This window comes from Lagenorhynchus albirostris, chromosome 13 (assembly GCF_949774975.1).
Source record: "Lagenorhynchus albirostris chromosome 13, mLagAlb1.1, whole genome shotgun sequence".
In the NCBI taxonomy this organism is placed as follows: domain Eukaryota; kingdom Metazoa; phylum Chordata; class Mammalia; order Artiodactyla; family Delphinidae; genus Lagenorhynchus; species Lagenorhynchus albirostris.
In genome coordinates, this window is record NC_083107.1 from 55,340,962 (window position 1) to 55,361,972 (window position 21,011).

The window sequence follows — 21,011 nt, forward strand, 5'->3', positions numbered from 1 at the left end:
ACTTTTTTACAGTTTGACACCCTATGGGATACTTTAATCCTTATTCAGCCATGATTTCCCTCTCCCCCCAAAAGCATCAAGTTCAAAATTTACCTACATAAAATAAATCCTCAAGAAATATTTAGTAACCAATAATCACTCTTAGAAGTATGCAAAAGTCTAGAATGCCCCACATATATCTGATGTTATAGGCCAGAAGAAAAAGACCATAAAAGATGTGGGAAAGAAGAAGAGGTCCCAATTGAGATTTATAGATGATATGTTTTATTGCAGTGGATATCACACCAACCATTCTGGAGGCCTGTAAGTCTTTTTTTTTCTTTCTGAAATTATCTACAGAATGCCCATAATATCCTTAAGTTCTGAGTTTTCCATAGGAAATCATTTCCAATAAAAATCCAGATTTAAATAATAAGAGCATGAAATTAAAAAATGAACAAATGTTAAACGATACCAACCATTTCACACAGTCTGTATGACCCAGGTAGTGTCGTTGAGTTCTCTCCTCATAATTAAATAGTACTACTACTGATGCTATGAAATAAACGATTTCCCCGGTAGGAAGAAGGTAAACATTAGCTCGACAGTCCTTTCCTCGATAACCATATCTTAAAAGAGTCAAGGTTTTTAATAAACATAATTTTCAAAGTTTAAATAAACAATTTTTTCATGGATACTTAAGGGAATCAGGAAGGTATAAGAAAAGAGGACTGGAATGGAACTAGAAAGCTCATGTCCTGCCATTAGCCCTTGTGGAACCCCAAGAACTTTTAACATTCTTAAATCTTAGTTTCCTCATTCAAAAAACAAATACATATTATGCTCCTAGTATGTGTCAGGCACAGAGCTGAACACACACATCTGAACAAAACAAATGTAGGCCTATGTCTCTAGAGTTTATGCTTTACAAGGTGACAAAAATTAACACCAAATATATCATTAGAAATTGTGGAAAGAAAAATAACAGGATGCTAGGAGAAACCATAAAAGGAGTATCTAATTTAAATGGAGAGAGAAAAAGACAGAGATCACAAGAAGGGCTATCTGAAAAAGTGACACTTACGCTTGACCTAAATGATGAATAAGAGATAGCCAGGCACAGTCTGATATAGGCAGAGTGTCCACTAAGAAGCTGTACAGAATAACAGGATTGGTGAGTTTTCTCAAGCTAATTTCTGCCAAAAGGAGGGACTGATTCAAGGGGTCGGGCAGGAGGATGTAGGAGAATGAAGGCAGAAAGCAGAGTTCAAACTATTAGCTCCTTCTGCTTCACTGAGAGTTTCTTAGAGGGTCTAAGAGAAATGAGACTTTCTAAGTGAAATAAGGAGCACTTTGTTTTATATACTCATTTTTTTAAAAAGCCTGGCGGTGAAGAAGTTAATTCTCAAATTAGAATCCACCTTGCTAATTTGAGCTCTTAATAAAATAATTCACATTATTTCACAGCTTACAAAATGCTTAACTGATGTTTTCTTACTTAATTCTTACAATGGACCTGTGAGATAGGGATTATTAACATCTTTTTATAAGTGAAGGAAGTAAGGTTCATTAGGGATAAGTGGCAGAGCCAAGGCTCAAACACTAGCCTTCCAATTCTAATCTGATGCCTCTTCTACCACACCACAAGCACCTGCCTCGATGTTTGTAGGATATTGCTTACCTTATCTGAAAATATTAATTTTGGTAGTTTTAAATTGCTAATAGCAAAATACATGTAATATGTGAAAGGATTAGAGATGACATCTCTTTACTTTCTCAAGTGGTTGCTGTGTTTATTACATTTACTTTTTTTGGCATAAAGACAATTTAGAGGTCAAGTAAACTAAATTTTCTTAAACTAAAGACAAAGCAAACAAATTTGCTGTCACAATAGAAAAGGATACACCCACTCCAGTTTGAGCTTCTCAGGAGGCAGCTCTGTTCTGATGTCATCATAGTTGTCAACATCAGAAGGAATGAACATTGTAATTGGTCGACCTCGCATAAACATTTTAATATATTCTCCTTCTGTTAAGACACAAGAAAAAAATTAAGACAGATGTATTTGCTGAATATTCATAGAAAAGCGTATTATTAATGTCATACAACAAAAACAGATAAAAAATAGCTACTTCAGAGTTCTAGTCTCATTATACATGGTTGCTTTTGTATAAAGACCTAGTCCAAAACACTGTAGGAAAAAAACCATTGGTCATTTCCTTAAGTAAGAATAACTATTTTCATAATTAAAATATAATTTATCTATGAGTTGACACATTTCAACAAGACAGCCAGGAAAGTTGAGGTACAGAAATGAAAAGAAAATAATTTTGTGATGGCAGTTTCTCTGACAATTGAAAAAAGATTGTCAGAGTAGAAAACAACCATGTCCACCACACTACCTGATCAACCTACTGACGTTTAACGGCATACAAAACATGGCCTCAGAATACACCACGAGGAGTGAAGTCAGATACCCTCATAAGTCAGGAAGGGGAGAGAGACTAAGCGCTCTGCTACATAGGGCAGTGACCAGAGCTGGATGGAAAGAGGACCACGGTCCCCTACTTCACAATCATGCCTACAATCAGCCTTGAGTCTAAGCAATTAAACTATAATACACTAACATTTTAAAGACAGTGCTAGGAAACAGTTTTCGAGTTAGCAGCAAAAACATCTTTTATTTATATAAACCAATAGCTGTTTTTAAGATGTGCAACAGTCTAAAACTAAAAATGTTAAAAAGACAACTCCAGAATCAAATCAATATTTATTGTACACCTTTTACAAATGAAAACAACACTTAAGTGAACAGATGAGACTGTTTTATGTCTTAAAAACAAAACAATACTTAAGTGAAAAAATGAGACTGTGTATGAGACTGTGTTGGGATCCCTGGTCGCAGCATCCCAACCTACATACAGACAGGTTTAATAAATGTTGATGGTGGTCGTGAAATGTTTACAAAAGAACCTAAGCAGGAGGGAGAAAATAAGGGACCGAGTACAAAGGCATAGGCAATGTCTAGAACTTGCTAACTTGTCTGTTATATAAAAATCATGTTAAAAACAGACTGAAAATGTGATCATCAACCAGAGGCTGATACAACCTTAGGACCTCTAATAATGACCTAAGCTACTAAGGAGAAGAGTAGATAATCCAATAGCTTATGTAATGCAAACCATGGAAGAAGGAAAGAAATTATTTGCTGAATGTCTGTAAATATTTCTTCAGAGTCAGATTTTAAAACTCTGTTTGTTATGGGTTAGAAGTTCGCATTATTTTTATTATTATTACTCATAGTGTGTTCGGCCTCAGGGTTTGATCTAAGAACAGGCTAAGACCTCCCACGCCATAGTTTTAATACCACATGATGTATGTCTCTATTACTTCTGAATCTAAGAGTGGGCTCTGCTTCCTGATGAGTTGTAGCATAGCTGGACTTTGATGATAACTAAATGATTTAGTTATCAGCTGTAACTATTTCCCTTCAGCAATCATCTTTATCTGTATCTCCTTGTCATTTTTTGTATAGTTCACTTTCTTATAGGTGTCAATTTGTTACATACTTTTCCCTCTAGTTGTTGTTTTTTTTTTAAAGAATATGAATTCTTTTTTTTTTTTGCGGTATGCGGGCCTCTCACTGTTGTGGCCTCTCCCGTTGCGGAGCACAGGCTCCGGACGCGCAGGCTCAGCGGCCATGGCTCACGGGCCTCGCCGCTCCACGGCATGTGGGATCCTCCCGGACCGGGGCCCGAACCCGTGTCCCGAACCCGTGTCCCCTGCATTGGCAGGTGGACTCTCAACCACTGCGCCACCAGGGAAGCCCCAGAATATGAATTCTTAAAGGGAAATATCCTGTCCTTTGGAATTTCTTCCAAGATCATTGATCAGAGGTGTATAGCATAAATGCTTTCTGAATGGAAAAAAATAAAATATTTAATAGATGCTTCTATTGCCAGTTAGAAGAGATTATATGTCCAGCAAAGGGACTGGGTTAGGGATAGCATCAAAGAAAAAAAAAAGCCCTCTCCTTTGCTAATAGAGACAGCTCAGAATACTGCACTGATCCCTTTAGCAACTGTCAAGCAGCACAAGCAACTAACTATAAGCAAAGGAACTATGCATCTAGCGCCTGTGAACTTTTCTAATATAAAAATGGCAGTGCATGTTAGGATGAAAATGCTTTTCCTGCCGATAAAGTGGCAGTATGCATGCTGGACGCAGAGAATATAATCTAGACACTGGGAACAATTCCTGAGACTGAGAGGGAGGCAACACATTACAGTGGAAAGAGCAGGAGCTTTGGAGAAAAAGACTGATTGGGATCTGAATCCCAGGTTTACCCGTTCCTAGCCATGTGACTTTGGCCTCATTTTCCTAATAAATAAAATGATACTACTACTTACCATTCAGAATTATGACTGAGTAAATATCACACTGTAAAGTGTAAGGTCTTTGACAAATATTTATTCCCTTCCCTTTGTGAACGATTTATGACCATTCTATAAACACTGTCTAGGAATTGCTTGTAATACATGATTTAACACACGGTAATCTCTCTTCATAAGCTTTAAAGTGACTGTCCACAGAACAGCAAGTGCAGCAAATAAGTTAGAATTCTGAGGGTTCTATCAGGTACACTATAATACATGGGTCACAAGTTCAAATATCTACAGGCCCAGGCAGGAAATGCAAAATGAGAGCAGTGGGAGAATACAGGATGACCGGTTGGGGTTCGGGCACTGGCATACACCAGGCCCCATCTCAGGAAGGCAGCAGTTAATCATCCTCAGGAAAGATGTGAGCCCAGTGCTAATAGATCTTCTCATTTTTCAGGAGAAACAGAAAATCTATACTTTATTGTGAAATCTCCCAATTTTTAAACGTTTACTCCCTTGCCAAAAAAGGGAGAATACCATGTGAAAACACACCTTTGGCCTGCATGTAGCTCACTAGTTTGCAACCTAAGAAGAGTCTTTACCTTGGGAATTAGGTAAAATATATAGATGAAGAAGAACCTCTTTCCTCCTCAATCACTGTTGAGTCAAATTCTCACTGCAAACCATTTTTTGAGGCTGTCAGGCTTATTGATCTTATAGTCGAACGGCTTAACAATTTGTTTTACCCAAATGCTGCTTTCTGGCTGTCTTCACTGTATACCAGCATGAAAGTCAAGGGGAAGAGATGGGCCATGGGACTGGTCAAAGAAGAGTATGAGATCAGTAACACTAATTAATACATTAATAAAGTCTGGTGGTCCAGAAAAGTAATGTGAGAAAGAAATGATTAAATTATCTCATAATAATTAGTAAACACACTATAGGGCTATCTGTATTCAATAGTGAAGCTGCTGCTTCTTGAAATGTAATGAATCTCAACATTTTATCTCCTATTTTGACATTGTGAAAATTCCTGGGACTGAGAGGGAGGCTATACAGTATAGTGGAGAGAACACAAGCTTTGTGATAAACGCAGACCTTGTTTGAATCTCAGCTCTACCACTTACTAGCTTATGCTCAAATAAAATATTCTTAATTGAATCTGATCAATGCTTAATTATAAAAGAAGAAATTCAGGGAATTCCCTGGCGGTCCAGTGGTTAGGACTTGGTGCTTTCATTGCTGGGGCCCAGGTTCAATCCCTGGTCGGGGAGCTAAGATCCCACAAGCTGCATGGTGTAGAAAGCTAGAAAGCGAGAGAGCGAGAGAGCGAGAGGGCGAGAGGGAGAGAGGGAGAGAGGGAGAGAGGGAGAGAGGGAGAGAGGGAGAGAGGGAGAGAGGGAGAGAGGGAGAGAGGGAGTGAGTGAGGGAGGGAGGGAGGGAGGGAGGAAGGAAGGAAGGAAGGAAAATTCTGGGGGATATTGTTGATACCATAAATACCATAAATTTTATTAGTTCATTTCTCTAGACATATATAATGCTGGAACTGGAAGAAATCTTAGAGCTTACCTAGTTCAAACGGCTACTTTTACAGAAGGGGAAACCAAGGCTCAGAGAGGTCAAATGAGTTCCTAGACTGTGTTTTGTTGGGAAATATTTTCATTCTAAACTATGTTCTAGATCTGCACTATCCAAAATGATAGCCACTGGTAGAACACTTAGAAGGCAGCTAGTGTGAACTGAGACATGCTGTAAGTGTAAAATACACAACAGATTTTGAAGATTTAGTATGAAAAAAAAAGTAAAACATCTCATTAATGTTTGTTTATATTGATCACACATTGAAATGATATTCTGGATATACTGCATTAAATATACTAAACTTAATCTTACCTGTGTCTTTCTATTTTTAAAATGTTGCTACTAGAATATTTAAAATTATATGTGTTATACATTATATTTCTATTGGACAGTACTGTTCAGACAGTGGTGATATCTTTAGGCTCGTCCACATAAGTCCAATTACCTGACAGTACAGCTTCCTTATAATCCAAATAGTATTAGCTTGAGCTCTGGATCCCAACAACAGGAAATCAGAGAGTACAACAGAAGAGGAAGATGTTTCTGCTCTATTATCTTTTGGAAGAGTGAATGCTAGGCAAAAATTTGAAATACTGTATTTCCATGTCCTTCTTGCACACCTCTTAGTCCTTCCCCTTCAGCCTCCTCATGTGCTTCTACTTTAGCACCTCCCCTGGGCTGTCCTATCCACCAAAGTGCTTCAAATTGCAAAATGATCATTATATTCCCTAATCCAAACTTTTTGGCATAGTTATTCTCAGGTGTTCTGAGAAAAGCAGTATTGCTGAAATAATTCATACTGATATAAATAACTGGTTATTAACATTATATGTTTAAAAGATGCTTATCAAAATTTATTAATCTTTCACAGATTATAACAAAGCAAAAGGAAAAATTCAAGGAGAGTGTAGAAGAAAATTAGTACTGGGCATACTCTGCTCCAAGATTGGTTCCTCCTGTGCTTTTTTTTCCTTTTAAATAGCTTGCTCGATTTCTGCACCTAGAGATTTAAAAAAAAAAAAAGCCTTTCAAAGGCAACAGCAGAGCTTCAAGGGTCTGGACTATGACTTGTACTTGTTTATGTACTGGGTATTGCTTTGTAGAAAGCCTTCTGAACTTCTAGAATGCTTACAATTTAAAGCATCTTTCTCCTAAAGTTTTCACTTTAGGAATTCATTTTTATATTTTACGATCTTTAGAACTAAAGAGCTCCCCCCACAACTGAATTTGAATTTTATATTTAACTAAAATGTAGCTAGCTGTGAGATGCTACCTAATTCCAGCAAACAAACAGAAAATTTAAGAATCTTTACTTAATTTGAGCTTTTTCTCTGATGCTACCAGTTCCATTCCCCAAAACCACAGAGCTACAGAACAGGCTGGTAAACAAGATGCTAGAAATACTGTCCACAATTTTATGGTAGAAAGTGACAAAGACCATTTAAGGAAAGCTAAAATCTTTTCTTGAAACTCATTTATTTTTAAACAAAATATTTCAAGTCCCAGTTAATGATCCAGTTACACTCGAGTAATAATTTTAAAAATTCCAATGAAACAATGTAATCTGTAAGGATCTTTGAATTTTGAACAAGGAAATTGATTTGTGCTATAATAAAGTCTCAATTTCACCCCTTTCAAATGTCTAGCTGTAAAAATAGACCATAAATGTAGACTCCAAAATAAAAAGGGGAGTCATGAATTTAGAAGGATATATAATCTAATCTTATTGTGCTCATTTAAAAAATTCCTAATTGTGCTTGCCAAATATTATGTAGTTAGTTTTACTGGCTGGGACAAGAACACAGTTCTGAAAAATCTGACCAAATACTAAAATGCTACCTTAATTTTCATTGTTCTATAGGTAGAGTTCTACTAGCTGGTAAATTTTATTGAATTCTTAATTACATGGGGGTTGGATGAGGGTATACAATGAAGATGTAAAATGTGTTAACCTAGCCTCTTAGGAGCTTAGAAGACAGACATAACCAAGTCTTATGTATCTGCTGGTCAACACTTATCTAATTACAGTAACAAGCCAATTTGCAGTTAAGTAATTTTGCAGTTAAGTAACTTTCTTGAATCTAAACCTCCTTTAATCAGATTTTTCTTTGCTGTTTTGCTTTTTGGGCTTTTTTTTTTTACAACTGTGATTGTTATAAAATTACTTGAAAATATCAGACATGGGACTTCGCGTAAGAATTTTAATTATTTTTACTGCGTGAAAAAGGCTTTCTTTGGTAAAAGATGGGAAATACGTCTATTCCAACAATATAAGGCACATAAAACTTCTTCTGAAAGATTTGCTATACTGCTGAAAACATTTCTGAACTAAGCAAAACATGGTTGTACTTTACAAAGTCCCTCAAATCACTCACTTATATCCCCAGGAAAAGTTATCTTAAACACTAAATGAAAAAAATTCTTCATTTTATCTGAATACACCAAGTTGGATTTAATTTTTTAAAAATAAGAAATTAAAAAAAGAAACTTCAGATATCAAAATATTTATCCCTCTCTTTCTCAATTAACTATAGCAGAAAGAAAATCAAGAGGCCCAAGGGGAACAATAAAAACTTATATATGAAATTCTAAAGAGTATTAAAGAGTATTGAGAGATTTCATCTTTAATGTTTTATTTCTTTAAAAAAAAAAAATAGGGACTTCCCTGGCAGTCCAGTGGTTAAGACTCCATGCTCCCAATGCAGGGAGCATGGGTTCGATCCCTGGTCGGGGAGCTAAGATCCCACATGCCGCATGGCGTGGCCAAAAAAAAAAAAAAAGTTAATTAAAAAAACCCCAAAAGCCTGAGTCAAATAAAGCAAAATGTAAAGATCTAATAAATCTGGGTGGTCAGTATATGGGTGCTTGAAATATTATTTGCATGTATTTTTAGAAAGATGAAAATATTTAATCTTTAAAAAGTTTAAAAAGCATTATTTAAGGAAATAATCAATAGAATATTTTTGGTGAAATTGTTCCTTGGAGAATCAACTATGAGTATAGCTCAGGAATGTGGCATGTGATTTACTATGCCTTTTCTTGCAGTTTTGTATATGTCACTGATCATTTGTACCTCTTTTCTGCTACACTAATCACAAGTTTCAGAATTCTTTTCAAAGTGCTTCAGGAAAACAGTAAACAGTTGATACAGTGAGCAACACATTGTGGAGTCTAATTGCAGTTTCTGGACAGAACGGATTTCTAACTATACTAGCTCAGTTAACTGGCATGCTTAAGGAATGGAGATTTTCTAGTTAATTACATTTTCTAGTTTAGATTTTTTTTAAAAAAACGTATGCCTACAGTTGTGAAAAGTTCAGTATGGGTGAAAAGTCTTCAACTGGAATAAAATAAATATGCACAAGACTAGGATACTCTCATGAAAAGTCATACTCTCCATGTTCAAAGGGGGCACTTGGGACTTTTTTCTCAGCTGAAAATAAGGAAAGAGGATGTCAAGAACACATATTCTTAGAAGTTGGGATAATTTATACTAAAAAAATTGGACAGCCTTTAAATACATTTTAATCTATAAGACTGTCACCAACAGATACCAGATCTCTGCTTAAAAAAATCTCCAATAGAGAAGAGGTTCCCCCTTTTTGGTCTCCTTTTAAATACAGGCAATACTTGGACAAAGCCCAGACCTAGGGATCCAAGTAATGATTATATATCCTATTTAACATATGCCAATAGGTAAATTTTAGAAGTGAGTGTATTTTTTTGGAGGTGCAATATTTGGTTTCCTGCCCTTCCTGCTTATTCACATTTAAAATAGACTTAAAGCTAGCACCCTTCTTTCTAAATTCTGGAACTGCAAAGTTTTGGATATCATCTCAGAAACAGCAAGGAAAGATTCTATCTGTAGCACAATTAAGGGCTTTTGACTTCTTTGGTTTGTTTCAAACTGTACACCCCCTCGGCAGGGGACAATATACTTCCTCTCAGTAGGTAACACAATATACAGACAGTGTCAGTAGGACTGCTTACTATATTCTTACAGGTAAATTTTAGTTATTCTTTCAGATACAATGCTCAGTTTACACAGATGTGATCAGGTTTTAGGACAGAACATGCCTGGAGCCAACAGGTCAGAAAACAATACAAGGCACTGAACAAAAGCCCCTGTATTCAAATTCGTTAAAGGTAGATTAAACATGAGTTAGTGAAGGTATGGGGGCTGCCTTCCATTTTCTATTTGCTGCAGGAAAGAGCTTTTAAAAAGTTATTAAAGAGACTCTCGGCAACGTCTAATCTAAGCCTAAGTATATGTAAGAAAACTGAGGTCCAAGGTCTCAAGAGTCATAGGGAAAAATTTATTATCAGATGAAGGATGTTCTATTTTTTTTTTTCATAACTTCCTTTGGCAAATGAAATTTTTAGTTTCTCCCCAACCAACACTCATAATTTTAGTCATTGTAGAATTCTGATTCTTTAAACTTCTGTGATTCACCCCTAACTAGGTCTCATGCTTATTATTATTATTATGCTCTTTCCACTAAACAACTTTGCTTCTCTTTCCTAAGTGAGGTGTCTAATGACTCTTCTGTTGCTTAGAATGAATCCATATTTTATAAATGTTATGGTTAACAAATACAAAATTGTGTGCACACTACGATCAAGGACCTTCTTGCTGCTCCTAACACAGCAAGAAAGCTCTTGCCTCAGGGCTTTTGTACTTCCAGTTTTCTCTGTTCATGAAATTCTTTTCTCCAGATACACAAATTGTTCACTCACGTCATTCAGGTGGCTCAAATGTCACTTTATCACTTTATCAGAGATGTCTCCCCTAACCACTCTATGTAAAATAGCAATTGTCTACTCTCCTTATTCTTTCCCAATATGTATTACCTACTGACATATTAAGTATTTACTGCCTGTTTCTTATAGGTAGAATGTAAGTTCCACAGAGATCAGACAATGTAACTGCTGTATCCCCAAGTTTCTGGGACAGGTCCTGACAAAATACACTCAATAAATACTTGTTGAATGAATCTTTAAAATTTTAAAAATGTGTATCTGATAAAGCAACAATAAAGAAACACATCAGAACTGTAATAGTTGTTAAAATGACAAGATTATTCAGTTTTTTTTCTTTCTCCACTTTTGTAAATGAGTTTATATTGTATATTTTTAGATTATTTGAATGACTGTTTGGCTAAAACAAACTACTGAAGGATTTTAGACAGTATGTATTTCAAAATGACTTTTAAAGTATTTTTCATCTGAAGCCATTTTGGACAGATAGCTAGGCAGCTAGTAAGAATTAGTCACCTCTCAATTTTCTAAGATGTTACAGTAATAGTTCAATCTAAATACACCTGTAGTTAAGCTACTACTGCACTGGTTTGGTAGTTAAGCAAGAATGAATTTAATCATAGAACAGTGAGGCAGCTCTATAAGAGGAAGTAAAAGTGTGATTTGGTGACTGAGGAGTTCTCTTTTCCTCAATTAAGCAGATTTCTCTCCAGTAGGAACCTGAATCATTCAGGTTCTCAACATGACCAGACAATTAAAAGAGTTTAAGATGTGACAAGAGAAAATTGATTTAGGATTACTCAAGCCTGAAAAGGACAGTTAACATGCAATAATTTGAAGACATTCAGGTTCTGCTCTGGAAATGAGGACATGTGACACTTATTTTCCATATTTTAAAAATGTAATATACTAGATAGTGATTATAAGATGAGCTTATGAGCTGTACTCATTTCATTACAAAATTTACCTAGTATATTATTTCTCTTGTGATGGGAGAGGATCCAACAGAATTAGGGAGAAGAGTAATGAAAAGGGGCTTAAGTTTCAAGGATCTGAGTGTAGATAAGGATCTAATTCAGTAAGAGCCTCTTTTTATAGGACATGGTGTAACATGTCCTTCCCCCCACATCTAGCCTCAGAGATTGCCCCGTGTACATCTCATTTCACCTCCCACTGCTTTCAACCATGGTTTACTTCCTTCTGTCTAAGTGCTGATCAGAATATGCAGATTTATGCTCTTCTACTCTGCTGTGTCTGAAGGACACAGTCATTTCAAGTGAAGTTTTCTCTGCTACCACTCACTTACATGTACCAAATATAAATCGCCTTGTTCCCAAAACAAAGCAGATGACTTACAGCAAGTCACACTTGTCACTGTCAAAAAAAAAAAGAGCTAAAGAATAAATCACATTCTAAAAAGACTGTCCAAAAATGACAGATATTTTTTTAAATGACATATTTTAGATTAATACCTAAAGTATAAGAAAATGTGCTGTGAAATATGTTATGCAAAATGAATACCAAACTTAAATTTATACACAACTTACATCAAGTGAAGATCATCTATTTAACGGTCATCTTTTCATCTTAACTCCATATATTTGAGTACAAGGTTGAGTACTGTCACACTTATATTAATAACTAAAATTTACTTGGTGCTATGTGCCAGGTACTATGTTTAAACACTTTATTATCTTTAATTTTTATAATAACCCTTTGAGGGTTTATTATTGTCTCAATTACAGATGAGAAAACAAAGACTTAAGAAGGTGAATTAACCTGCTTATGGTCACAAGCTAAGTAAATGGTGAAACCAGTCTTGACTTCAATTACACATGTTTAAACATCTACACTATGTTGTCTGTTACACACCTCTACGAGTAAATTAAGATTTATAAACAAGTCAAGTGTAACTGTCCAAAACCAAACTATTCTTTTCTACACATCTACTCCTCCTCAAATGTTCCTTATTTTAGTAGATGCCTCTTATCTACTTTCAAGTTAGCCTTCATAGATTCCCTCCGTTCCTTATCTCTCATACCCTACCTGTAATCTCCTAAACCATCTAGAATCCCATCTACTTCTTTCCATAGGCTCTGCCTCACAGGCAGGCCTGAATTATATAACAGGCTGAGGCACAAGAGTTTTCCTTCAAGATACACTCTAATGATAAATATAGCTGATTAAAATGGCAAAGGAACAGGCTCAAATTCCAAAAATAAGGCTTAATGCAAGCAACATTTGCAAGCAACAATTTTAAAATTCCAACATCTGGAACAATCTTCTTCAGCTAACAATTCTTGTACCAGAATTGAACTGGCTTTTCCAGTTTTTCATTTCATCCTTCTTCCCCACTTTAGTGATTCTTCTCTAGCAAAACCCTTCCCTTTTAAATACATTTACTTACCTGCCTATTTGAATGGTTTTGAAAATTGTCACCAACACAGAGCACTCACTTACATACTAATCATAAGTTAGATCCCTTTTCCTTCCAAAGGACATACCACAGCACGACAAAGAGAAAGATAGCCCTTTCTCATTTACCCTCTAAGGATTTTTATAAAATGTAAGCTCTTTGGCAAAACATGTAATAATAGGAGCACCTTTTTATAGGTACAGTGTTTTCTGTTTTTAAAGTACTTTCATACATATTATTTCATCCTTCAGCAGTCCTGTGAAGTAAGCTTTATAGTTATATTCTCAGGTTAGAAAACTACCCAGAGATGTTGCCATTTTGCCTGGGTCACAAGGTTGTTATACAGTAGAGCCAAACACTAAACAGAGACTCTCCATTCACTGCTCTTGCCACTATATATCACTATCTCTCTCTTTTTAAAATGTTTTGACACATAATAAGAATTGTCTTTGTAAATAAAATTTCATTTGTCCTTAAGGTATTTCAACTATTACTTAATCTATACTTAACTATAAATTATAAAAGAGGGAGTAAGACCTAACTGAAGGAGAGCAGCAGCAATAATCAGCTTCATTTAGAATTTCTACGTAAAAACAAATGATCCAAAGAAGATTGCAAATACTCTTCTTATCAGAATCAAAAGTGAAAATCTACAGAAATCAAGTTAAATCTCTAACAAAAATTTTAACCACATTGTATATGGTTAATATAATAAATAACCCAGAAAATAAAGATAACTATGACACATAGAAATGAGCTGTAAAAAGCATGCACGGGAAGGACATGCTTTTATTTAGAACAGCATGCTTCAATTAAATTTGCAGGCAATTGAAGGAGAATGTAAAACTGATGTATAAATCTTACCTACTTTGCAATTAAATTAAGTACACATTTACAGAAAGTCCTCTTTCCTTTTTTGGGTCAGAACAAGCCAACAACAGCAAGTAGCCAGAAATTACAATTAATATAAAAGAAAAATTTAAGAGGAAATGGATTTGCTAGACTTATTATATTTTAAGTCTTAGCTTCAAGAAATGAGTGATTATTTGCAATGAAGTTGGCAAGACAGGAAATCGAGTTAAAATTTATCAATCTTTTAAATGGCTTTTCTAAGTACAACTTTTATTTTTTTTAAAAAGGGGGAAATTCCCCTTGGTATTATACCTCTTTGTAATGATATCTTTATTCCTACTGTTGACCTTAAAACTTCAGAGCTCAGAGAAATAGAAAAGTGGTTGGATTCACTAGTTCAAATTACTATATTTCCTTTATTAAGAGGAAAGTCAGGTAGTGTAAAAAATGAAAAGCCAAATAAGAGATCCAGGAAGAAATTAACTAAGAAGGCGACCAACTGTGTAGCTTATTCTTACCTTGGCTGTTTTTTTCACGGGTTGACATTTTTGCTGGTTGAGACAAAAATGACATATCTTACAATAAAAATTAGATAGTTTCTTAAATGACTATAACAACACACTTCTTTTTTATCACTGTGAGCTAATAAATAAAGTACACTGAATGAAAGTAAGTCAATATTCTTATCAAAAGAAAAAATTTAACTGATGTAGAAAAGATAAACATTTTTAAAAAAGGATTTTTAACTTACCTTGGTTGATGATGACATCTTTATGCCTACAAAAGGAATTCAAAGACATTTATTTTATAATTTTATTTGGCTATTATAATCACCTGAAGAAATTGCAAAAGATTCAATGTCTAGGCCACACCCCAGATAAATCTCCAGACATGAAATTCAGGCACCAGTATTTGTTAAAGTTTCTCACTGGTCTAAACTACTAATATACTGTTTCATAAAAGAAGGAATATTCCATTAGGATCACTTAAACAACAAAAGCATAGAAAGAATTTATGAAAAATACTCAAATTTTATGAGATTATTGAAATTTATTATGAGTTCAGAAGTATTAACAGGAAGACAGCCTTTTCTAAAGACACAAAAGGAAAAATGCACTTCAAAGAAAAAAAGATATCAATACAGATTTTTAGAAATGATTTAAACGTGGCATATAATTGTACATGCAAATGTGATAGTCAAAGAATTAATAATTTTCAGATATAACTTAAAGTATAATACTTACTTGTCTGCATTTTTTATAACTTTTGATATTAATTTTGATGTTGAAACTGCCCTCAGCAATTTATTACGGCTATCGTCTGAATTTTCCCATGAATTATGTGACTTTTCAGCTGTTGGTGGTCGTTTTATGCTGGAAGAAACATATTAGTTTCTTAGAAAAAAATTCTAAGAGTAGCAATTGGCAGTTTGACTAGAACATAAAAGCAGTAATTAACATTTTCTTAAAGCTAATCCAGAAAAGAGAAGGAAGGATTAGTTGAAAGTTTCTGTGCCTGGATGAGTCAAGGAGTTAAACAAGGCAATTACCAAGTCTGTTTTTTAATTTTCACTATTATTCAGAAGATTCACTAGAACAAATATTACTTGATCTAAAAAAAAAAAAACCCATTTGCTTAAATATAAATAATTACTATCTCTCAGAATTTATGAAATTGCGTGAATTTGTGAAAAAACCTATTCAAAATCATTACAAGGCTGCTATTTTCATTTTTTATGTCCTCATGGAATTAAATTATACATGGTACAAATGACAATTTCTAAATAATTGTGGGACTAAAAGTAAAACTCTTGTTTATATCTTTTAGAGTCAATTTTATCCATGAAGTAAAAACAATTTAACACAAGAATGTTGTATTATCAAAACTGCTTCCACATATTCATAACTGAAATTTTTTAACTTATAAATGATTTTTTGGCTGCACTGCTAACTGTCCTACAACTCATCCAGCCTTCAATACTTCTTGTAGTAGTATATCCAAAGAGCAATTCAGAATGGCAAGCACATTTCCAAGAGACCTTAAAAAGCTGAAAAAAAGATCTGGGACAAAGAAGATGCCAAGTCAAATCAGAACCTTAAAGAGATTGATTATAAAATCACCACATACAATCCAAAGTTGCAAAACATTAATAAGCTATATCCAAGAAAAACTCCACATCAGACCAGGCAAAAGAATTACAAACCATTTAGATAGCATAAGAATCTGCACGAGACACACAAAGCATTTTTAAAATGTTAAAAACATGCATCAATCAAGTGAAGGGTGTTGTGTTTTCCCAAATTTCCATTAGAGATTTGAGGCAAAATACTAAGCTAATCAAATAAAAATATATTATAAATCTTTTAGGAATGGATGTCATTTATTTTTATTAAAATCCTAGCCAGTTCTGGGAATGGTTTATATTTTCCTAAGATTTCCAAGAGGAAGTATGATGATAAAATACATCTATACCTAATCATAAAGCTTGAATCAACATCCCTAAAGCAGGCAAATTTCATTAAGTTGGTCTAAATATTTGATTACAAGGCAGCTGTAGTGTTGAACTCCCAGCATGCAGGTTTAGATCCCCAATTTAGGCTCACACACATTGTTAGAATGTTTCTCCCTTCTCCCCTTCTCATAACTTTAAAATATTAATTATTATAGACACAGAGAGAAGCCCTCAAGCAAGCCTTTAGCATAGAAAAGATTAGGTGAAATGAATTCAATTCTCTACTCAAGCAAGAACTTATCCTCCCAAAACCCAAAACTGAAACTGAGATGCAGTCACAATGAAGAGCCATTTGTTGAGAAGGGCCCTTGCAAGCTGAAGGTTGTAATGATGCCAAAATATGGTGAGTATAACAACATACGGCAATTTTCTATCCATGGCTATAAATTTATGCACAGTTATATATAAATTTTAAAATATTCTATAATTTTACTATAAAAATGTTGTTTTGGTTTTAGACTAGGTTACTTTTGCCTTCCTTTCATCAAACTGTTTATAACTTAATTTTTTTCCTCCAGTTTTAACTGATAAATATAACCTCAAATTTTCATTCTCCAATGTGTTAAAATACAGATTACAGCAACAAAGATGTAGGGGAAAAAAAGCCATCAGGCTTTTCTCTTGGAAACCATGGATAGCCAATTTTTTTCTCAAGTCACAGAATTTAGGTATCGTTACAACCATTCCCTAGCTCTGTACTTGGGGTCAGTTAAAACCTTTTGGTGGGAGTAGAATTCTTGCTTTCTTGAGTTTGTCTGTGTATTTGGAGAGGCTGTGAAGAGGGCTGGGGAGAAGGTGATGCTCGAATTTGTGGACTTTGATCATTAGAGTGAGATTCCTCTTTTTTTTCTCTCTGTCCTTGTGGTTTTTCTTTCTTTTTTTCTGTACCACTGTAAAATAAAGTATAACATGGAACAACACATATTTAAACAAATAAAAAAGATATATCAAACGATGGAAAAAGTTACTATTATATAATTCAAAATCCTAAATCATACAGCTAATACAATTTATACTGCTTTCATTCAATAATGAAAATATTTCTATAAAAAAAATCTTCAGTAAAGATTAAAATCTTCAGCAAAGAATTTATTATAATTCTAAGGCAACATATCCTAGGAAGATTGCCCCTTTGGACCAAATTGGCCTCTAATGCATTTTGCCATCTTGGCAAATCTGGAAGGACAGTAGAAGCTCTCTTAACTGACTTCAATTTACCCAAATCAGAGCATTAGTGACACTTTACCTCTGTAAAGCATACTGATGCCCAAGGAACACTAAATGTTCATGTTTTGTAGGTTATTCTCTAACTCCTGTTTCTTCTGTATACTTCTGCTTCCACCAGCTGAGTTTCACACTTACCAAGAGTCAACTGTGTTTTCTCCCCCGAACCTGTTTATACCAGCTGTACTTGTTATTTTAATGATTAAGTTAATAAAATACAAAGAAAACTGACAAAATGTACATAGGAAAGAGAATGATAATTTCTATGTAAACTAAGCTGAATGCTTTGGAAAGACTCCATAAAAATGAGTTACTAAAAAAACTGCTGTTAAATTGTGTAGGTGACGCAATTATAAAAGATTATGTAAAAAAGTCATAGAAACAGATGGGTTCTAATTCATATTGTTTTGCAAGTTTCAAATTTCTTACTCTGTCTGAAAGGATGAAACTAAAAATTATAGAAAATGATTTATGGGTGTATTTTATGCAAGATAGTCAACAAGCAATCTAATCAGAGATGCATACTTAGAAAGAAAGAAGGGGGAGACTCAGCCTTTCATTAAAAAATTGACAAATGAACATATGTGAACATATTTTAGGTTAAAATATTTAAGATATATATGTATAAATTCTTATGATTCCACACTTTGACTCTTGATTAATGAAGCATCTCCTATTCCTGATCACACTGGGTAAGAATCCTTATATTGCACAAACACTTATGACAGTATTACAAAGCAGATGGAATCAACGATTCCAGGGTTGAATAGGTATAAAACCATCAACTATCTACATTTCTTCTTCTTTTTTTTTTTTTTTTTAATTTGGTTGCGCCGGGTCTTAGTTGCGGCTGACAGGCTCCTTAGTTGAGGCTCGCGGGCTCCTTAGTTGTTGCATGCAAACCCTTAGTTGTGGAATGCAAACCCTTAGTTTTGGCATGCGAACCCTTAGTTGCGCCATGCGTGTGGGATCTAGTTCCCTGACCAGGGAACTGAACTGGGAAGGCAGAGTCCTAACCACTGCACCACTAGGGAAGTCCCTACAATTCTTAACCAAAGGACATTTTTAAATTTGACCATAAGGTACATAAGCTACAAAGAAGTTTGTTTAAGAACATTCTAAACAAATATAAGTAGTACATACAATTTAATCACATGATAATAGTGAATAATGTTAAAATATAATTTTGACAGTAACATTTCTTAATCTGATTCATTCTGATAACTTCTGACCTCAGACTGACTTTTGACTGTCTTGCTCATATTCAGTTTTTTAATTATGTGCTGAGAAATACAATTCTACCTCAAAAATATCAGATTAACTTTGCAACTTAAAACTGAGTTAGAAATTACTTCTTTCTTGTTGGTCTTCAAACTATCCTAAATGCGTAGTATTAGGCTAGTAGTCTTATGTGGGCCCAGTAGATTTTTCTTCTGGGTTATTTAGAAGAAAAACACAAAGCCCCTGCATCATAAATTAACAGACTTATCTGGTTTTAGATTGTTGAGTCACTACTGTACGTAATACCACTGCACATAACTACAGCTATGTAAGAAAAATGGGCTGAATCCAAACAATTACTGGACACAAGGAAGTTTATTATTAAAAATTGTATTAAAAATTTCTACTACATATTAGTTTTTCCATAATTTGTCCTTTTCTCCTGAAACTGCAGCAAAGGTAATAAATTTTGGCAGGGGATTTTTAAAAGGCCTAAATATCTTGTCATTTCTTCACCACTCCTGTAGTCAAATGTCTGGTTAACATCTGTAAATACACACTGTTAAATAATTCAGTCACTGGCATTAGTTTATTGAGGCAACCATTTTCCATCAGCACATTTTAAATATTATTCTATTACTGAAAGTTTTTCTTCAATCATTCTTTGAAGAAAACAGCTATAAGATTATGTGGCTGATCTCTTATGGTCTCTCCAAACCCTATATGGAATAATTTGCTGGGTATTACACAAAAATCCAGTAAGCAATTTTATTGGAATACACTGAATTAATTAATTGATGAAAAGAACATAGAGAACGCAGTCCACTGAAACTTTTATATTACCATATTTCCACTGCCCTCCTGCCCACCACCCCTAACATACTCACACGAACACACAACACAGTAATATAACATTTTGAATTAAGCCTCAATTTTATAGTCATGATTAAAAAATAAAAGTTATAGCATTTAACCTCCCACTAATATACATATATGCTGAAGATTCTACTCCTTTAAAAATGCTATATCAAATGTATCACTTGCCATGGAAAATTCACTTATATAATTACATTAAATATAGTGATGTTTATCGCATCAACAAACGCCTATTAAAAAGAAACAAAAAGAAACAAAACCAAACCAGGAAATGAAACTGCTTGCTGTCTTTAGTAAGAACCAAAAGCGTCCTCACACTACTCCATAGGTGTGATGAATGTAAACTCAGCAAGTACAGGCTGGATATCTCTGCATTCAGAGACAAAGAATTTAAAGGACATGCTCACCTGAATTCCATACAGCTCTATTTCACATTCTTTTCAAAAGCAGACTGAGTTATCACATTCAATTTTGCAATGTTAGCTTTTTTTACAAATGCATACCTTTTAGCAGCAGATGAAAGAGTTTCTTTTCTTGCAATTGAAACAGAGCTGGTGTGACTTGGTTTTCTGTTTGCACCACTCCCATTGGTTATACAGGACATGGAAATAGCTTCTCGGATGCCTGGCTGGCCTAGATATGGTTAAGAGAAAACTTTAAAAATCAAACTTCAAAATATTCCTCAAAGATAGGAGCTTAAAAAATTAAGTCCAATAGTGTTTAAGTCCATTAGTGTTTAAGTCTATTAAGTCTGCTAGTAAGCAGACTGTCCCCCCATATGCAGCATACAATATTATTATTTTTCAATAAGTGTTTATTGAGTATATAGATAAGAAAGGAATGAGCGCATAAAGATAAACATTTGTAAACTGAGACAATTCTATGTGGTATATATAAAGTTATAACGTATTTGGAAAAAGTAAATAAAAAGACAATGAAATACTTATTTCCTCTATAGAACAATGAACTTTGTTGACTTGTACACCCAACTTTAATTAGCTACATCTCCAGTGTGGTCTACAGTTCAAAAGGAAACGAATAAGATCTGGAGGTCTCAGAGGAATCCATCATGCAGCATACAATATTACTGTCTGAAGATTTAATCTCATCAAAATAGATCTATAGAAAAACCATGCTAAATTAAATTGCTAAATTGCAACTAGGGTCATTCTCTAGCTAAACGGTTTGCTATTCACACATAGCAGCTTTA

The 21,011-nt window shown here is 34.4% G+C and overlaps 1 protein-coding gene across 9 annotated transcripts in view; it reads right to left on the bottom strand.

Moving 5' to 3' along the window:
- The window catches only part of EML4 (EMAP like 4), a 154,114-nt gene that overhangs the window by 50,010 nt on the left and 83,093 nt on the right, over window positions 1–21,011 (bottom strand). For 5 of the 9 annotated variants that reach the window (XM_060169605.1, XM_060169610.1, XM_060169604.1 and 2 more), the window contains exons 3-9: window positions 20,305–20,434; window positions 17,197–17,370; window positions 15,213–15,341; window positions 14,720–14,745; window positions 14,487–14,519; window positions 1,884–2,007; window positions 459–608 (exon numbers count right to left, since the gene is read on the bottom strand). In XM_060169605.1, coding sequence (XP_060025588.1) covers window positions 459–608; window positions 1,884–2,007; window positions 14,487–14,519; window positions 14,720–14,745; window positions 15,213–15,341; window positions 17,197–17,370; window positions 20,305–20,434 — 766 coding nt within the window. The remainder of the gene's footprint in view (window positions 1–458; window positions 609–1,883; window positions 2,008–14,486; window positions 14,520–14,719; window positions 14,746–15,212; window positions 15,342–17,196; window positions 17,371–20,304; window positions 20,435–21,011) is intronic. The other 4 variants (XM_060169606.1, XM_060169603.1, XM_060169608.1 and 1 more) reach the window with 3 other exon arrangements.